Below are 5805 nucleotides of genomic sequence, written 5' to 3'. Positions count from 1 at the left end.
AATTCTCACAATAATTCATATTAATGCATCAGAATGAATGTTGTTATAAAATAATGTCAACAGACTGTCATTTAAAATTAAAACCTTGAAATGTAATAAATATTTAATAGTTATTATCAGGACTAATTTATAAAATTAACTGTGAAACTAGAAAATAATATTAATATTCAGTATTTTAACTTTAACTTTAAGATCCTCAGTGTGACCTTTAAAAGGTAAAAAATAAATTAATTAAACTAATTTAAAAGACAGATGTGAGGATTTATCTGTTTATATATTTATTATTATTATTATTTCACTTTTTCTCCTTGAACTCAGTCACATTGAATAACTTCGCTCCTGAGCTCCACTCACGTCGCGCCGCTCCCGGACCGGTTCTCCCGGACGGTACCGGTCAGGACAGGTCCAGCTTCTTCTGGGTCTCGGTCAGTTTGTCCTGCAGCCGTTTCTTCCTCCAGTCCAGGAACCTCCTCCGGGCCCGGTTCGCCTGCCAGCCGGCCAGGAAGCCGGCGGCGAAGGAGAGCAGCACGGCGGCCTGCAGCGTCCTCTCCGAGACCTCCGCCATGTTTGACCCGGAAGTCCCAAGCAGGCTCTGAAGGAATGTGCGCGGAGCTCTCGCGATACTTCAATAGAACGGTATTCTCGCACTTTTCATAACAAAGGTTAAAAAAGCATCAAAACTTCTTCATATTTTTCAGCTTTTACTAAGATTAAAGTAAAATGACTCCTTTACGAGTAGAAATAAACGTTCCGCTGATTTAAATGAAGTTATTTATTTATCACGTTTAAAGCTGCTGCTCCAAAATAGTTTTAATTAGAAAAATAAAAGGTTTACAAATTAATCCAACAAGTTTAAACACCACGGTGTTATTTACGATGTGGATTTACCAGAGTCACATAAATATTAAGGGTTAAAATCCTACAGAAATTTTGTAAAACACAACTTTGACTATATTAAAATAACTGAGACTAAGACCAGACAGTATTATTAATTATTTAGATTAACCTGACGAGTTTAGAGCTCAAGTTACATAAAGATAAGCATGAAAACCAAACAAACTGAAGGATTATCTGAAGAAAATTATGTTTATTTCTATTTTTAAAAAATTGTTATTTAATTTTCTCGCATAAAAATATGGAAATATTTTAAAAGCTGACACAAAATAAAAGCTGTTTTTAAAATTAAACATTTCCTCAGAAAATATCAAGTATATTTCTTTTTTTTCTTTCTTTTTGTTTTTTTAATCCAGAATTTTTCCATTAAACCAGTCGTTGGAATCCACAGCTGTAATCTGTCACTATGGGTTTTAATTTAAATGTTTTTTCTGTTTTCTACTGCATCTTATAAATCTATCAGATAAACACGGTGGAATGAAGCACAACAACGTGGAAATATTTAAGTAAAGTACATCAGAACTGCACTGAAGTACTTGAGTAAATGTACTTAGTTACATTCCACTACTAACAATAAAGACATTTAAATCCTTTACGTTTACAGATGACTTAAAATCCAGTTGGTCACAAAAACAAGTTTATTTAAAAGAAATAGGCATAAAAATAGTTTACAAATAAAACTGGCAAATGTCACATTTGTTCAAAGAGCTCATTAATAACACGCCTGTGTTCTTTCAAATCCTTAAAATGGAGATAAAAAAGTTAAATTAAAAGCTCAAAGCTGCTCGTAGTTTAATAAAAGGTTCGACTAAATTATAATTCATACAGACACACGCTGAACTTCACAAACTGTTTGTGTTTTACAGACAAATTCAGGAAAAACACACAAAATACAAAAAAAGTGAGTAAAAAGTTCTGTACAAGTTGAGAGAAGCTTCGTGTTGGACCACAGATCAGACGTTTGTGTCTGACGATGGAGCAGCAGCAGCGTTCTGATGCTGCCGTAAAGCAAACTCCAGGATCCCTGGTTCAGCTCAGAGTCCATTCTGCAGCGGCACCGGTTCCAGTTAACGCAGCTGATACGGGTCAGGCTTAGAAGTATTTACAGTCCAAAGTAGACGAAGACCAGGAAGGAGTCTGAGGAGTCCAGTACCCTGCTGCAGTGAGAGTCTCCAGGTCCGGATCTGTTCCCATCGCTGCCGGTTTTGATTCAACCTGGTCCGGTCTCACCCTCGGCTTTAAATCACAGCCGGTTCTGTTTGAGCCTGTCGATGTGGAAACAGAGTTTTAAGGCCGGTCCGAGCTTCAGGCCCAAATACTTCATCATCGTCTCGCTTTTCAGGAGCAGCAGGGCGCCGCCGTCGATCTCCTGGAACACACGGACAGTTTGGACCAAAGCCCGGTCATCCTGTAGGTCTGAAGTCATCTCAAAAGGTTTTTCTGAGTCAGTCTGTTCATGTTTGAAGTCATTTGGGGGAAATTTTTAGTAAGTGTTCATGTATTTTTTACACATTTTGGACCATGTTTGGCAGGTTTGAAGTCATTTTGTACAAATTTTTTTGTTACTTTGCACAAATTCTGAGCCGTTTGGAAAAGTTCTGATCCATTTTGGACAAGTTTCAATTCATTTTGTGCAGGTTTTTGTTCATTAGAGACTTGTTGAGGTATTTTGACACCTTTCCAGCCCTTTTGTACAAATTTTAGCCATTTCATACAAGTTTCAAGTCATTTTGTGCAGAATTTTGTCACTTTGGACCAATATCGAGTCGTTTCAGCCACATTCTGAGTCAGTCTGGTCGTGTTTGGATTCAGTTTGGAAAAGTTTTAAGTCATTTTGTACAAGTTTGGACACAGTTTCCCACCAACAAGTTCTGGGGTTCAAAAGGATAAAAGTTCAGTGACAGTATTTATTCCTGATGATGGACAAAAGCTGTCACACCACAGATTTTAGAGTTAAACCGTCCCCTCCTTTTTAAAACTGGTACCTGCTGAACAACCCGGTGCATTGAGTCCTCCAGAACCAGCCTGATATCAGCCTGTCATAAACTCACGTGCTTCCTGAAGGCCTCGGCGTGAGGACCCAGAGCCTGAGGGTCGGCGTCTCTAATGAACCAAACCACGTCGTCCACATTCCAGCTGGACGGGTCTCTACCGGGACGCCTCGACTCTCCGGAGTCGGGCATCGGACTGTAGCCTGAGAGGGACAAACAGCATCCCATAATACACAGAAACACCGACGGTCCTTAAACGTCACATAATCAGAGTTTTATCCCGACTCGTTCTGAAGGTGACGAAAAAAAAAAAAATTTTCTCTGATTTTACTCGATATCGTCTGTAATTTGACAAAACAGGAAAAATCTTCTACATTCTGAATCCTTAAAATACACAATTTATCTTTTAATTAACAGCAAATATCTGTAAAATTATATTTTATTGATTTAAATATAGTAAAAAAAATATATATTTTAAAGTCCGATTTTGCAGTTAAACGTTATAAATGTAGAAACTATCATTTATAAAAACAAATAACAGTTTTCTGTGATTCTTCTCACCGTTCCTGTTTCCGTCCTGGAAGCAGCCGTTGCCGCGGTAACCGTACCTGGTGTGGTGCTGTGACGTCACCACGCTGAAGGCGGAGTCAGCGGGGTTGATGGCCGCAGGCTCGAACAGGAAGTGGTCCCCCATCGGAGTCTCTGCTGGAGGAGGAGGGACAGGAAGTGACACCATTAAAGCCCCGCCCACCTGGACGAAGTCTGTCTGTCTGTCAGGAGGTAGAACTAAAGTAATGTTTAATGATTAAAATACATTTTTAGCCTTAATTTGACATTAGATCATGTGTTCCTGTTTTGGGTTTTCAAAATTGTTCAGAATGACAGAAAAGTCCAAAATTACTTAGAATTTATTTGTTCAAAAGACGAACAAAAATGCCCCAAAGTACTTAAAACTTTTTTTTTTTTAAAGAAAAAAAAGTCCAAAACAACCTGAAATACGTCTAAAATGACTCAATAAACATCCAGAATGAGACGAAAGTTGTTTGAAATTTTGAAAAATTTGTCCCAAATCACTTGAAACCCAAACTAAAGTTGTTCAGAAACGCCTCCATCATGTCCAGAAACACCAGATAAGTGTAAATAATGTCCTCTGGCCTCCACTCTGAGCTCCTGATTTGTTTCTGGGCGTTCAGCAGCTCCTCCAGGTGTCGCGTTTACCTGTGAGGACCTCCGGTGAGGCCGAATGGGGGACGATGGCGGCGTCCTGAGGGACGGAGCCCAGCTCAGGCTCAGGTGTGCTGCTGGGAGGAGACGAGGCCGCGGCAGACGTCAGCATCCGAGACTTCACCTGCACAGGTAAGCACAGGGTGACTCAGAGACAGCTGCACCGAGTTCTGAGGCTCCAGGACTAAAAACAGACTCAGAGCGTCTGACTTTATTATCAGACTGAAGCTGCTGCTTAACGGCACGACACTGTTTGACCTCAACACGTTCTGTTTAAAGACACGTTTCCTCTAAAAACTCTCCAGCATGACGCCATCGATCAGCCAGAAACTGTGAAAACAGACAGAAAGCTCAGAGCTCAGCCGTCCTACGGTCCTTGAACACAACTTCTTTTAGGAAAAATCACCAAATCTCAGCTTCAAACTTTCATCAAACTCACTTTTTCCTACAATGTTGATTCACAAATTCTCCAAAAACAAACAATAAAAGTTCTGAGATCATCAGCAGAACCCGAACGGCGTCAATGAAGTCAGAGTTTTAAGTATTTCTAATAATTATTCTGTTTGTCTGATAATTAAAACTTATGTTTTTGAAGCACGATTTCATAAGTTTGACTTTTTGTCTCAGGATTTTAACCATTTCTCTACATTTATGATCAGAATCCCAAATTCTGGCTTTTCTTCTGGAATTCTGACTCAGAATTTGGACTTTCTCACCTGCTTTGGGACTTCCAGTCTTCTCATTTTGGTTTCACAATTATAACGTTTAATCTCAGAATTTCACAACTTGTCTGTATTTTGACTCTATTTTAAAAGAACTAGACATCCTTCATTCCAGCTGATTCTAAACAATGAGCCTGCGGTGAGTAGAAATGATCCAGGAGCAGGAATCACTGCTTGTAGTTCAGATTTCTAATATTTTCAGTTTCCGTGGTTTCACTTTACGTCCATTATTTTTCACCAAAAGCTGTTCTGTAGCTGCTTTAATCTGCTGAATTATTTTATCTTCTCAGAAACATGTGCAGAGTTTAACCTGACTCCAGAGCCGCTCTGACCCACCCACCAGTGACCCGGTCCGGTTCAGGGGTCAACCTGACGTCAGCGGTGAAACTGAAAGCGAAACCCACCTTGAATCCGGGCTTCCTTCCTCTCTTCTTGGGCACCTTCACCTCCACGTAGTGACTCTGGAAGTCCAGCTTCCTGCTGGCGGGGGGCCGGCCTCTCTTCCTGCCCGGGACCTTGGCCGGACCCGAGGGCCGGACCACGAACTGGGGGCCCAGAACCGACGTCTGCATCTCTGACCGGACGGAACCAGAGTTCATCAGAGCCGAGAGACGAGCAGTGAGCTGGAGGGAGGACGTGGTGGCTTTAAAGAAAAAACACTGCAGCGGAAACCAACACACACACATAGTAACACACACACACATACACACACTCAGACACTGAAATGATAGGAAATAGTAGAAACAAAGCCACATGAAGCTGCAGCTCCCCTCCCCCTCTACAGCTGCAATAAATATCATTACTGAGACACACACACACACACACACACACACACACACACACACACGGAGGAAATGAAAGCACACACACACACTCTAACAATCAATGGCAGCAGCAGCGTCTCGGCGGCTCACCGACGCTGTAAAAAATGATTTTTTAAACTGTTATTAAACGTGTTTTCCCTGTTTTGTTCA

The 5805-nt window shown here is 40.8% G+C and overlaps 1 protein-coding gene across 1 annotated transcript; it reads right to left on the bottom strand.

Moving 5' to 3' along the window:
- Nucleotides 1-1593: 1593 nt before the first annotated feature.
- Nucleotides 1594-5430, bottom strand: scml4 (Scm polycomb group protein like 4). The gene is made up of 5 exons (XM_008286172.1): nt 5236-5430; nt 4104-4233; nt 3447-3590; nt 2946-3088; nt 1594-2263 (listed from the first exon to the last, which is right to left on the bottom strand). The coding sequence occupies exons 1-5, from the start codon at nt 5428-5430 to the stop codon at nt 2138-2140; spliced, it is 738 nt and encodes a 245-aa protein (XP_008284394.1). The 3' UTR covers nt 1594-2137.
- Between the last annotated feature and the right edge of the window lie 375 nt (nt 5431-5805).

The sequence above is a fragment of the Stegastes partitus genome, unplaced genomic scaffold (genome assembly GCF_000690725.1).
Source record: "Stegastes partitus isolate 25-593 unplaced genomic scaffold, Stegastes_partitus-1.0.2 Scaffold439, whole genome shotgun sequence".
NCBI lineage: Eukaryota > Metazoa > Chordata > Actinopteri > Pomacentridae > Stegastes > Stegastes partitus.
The sequence above is the reverse complement of the archived record's forward strand: the minus strand, read 5'-3'. Positions and strand labels throughout refer to the sequence as shown.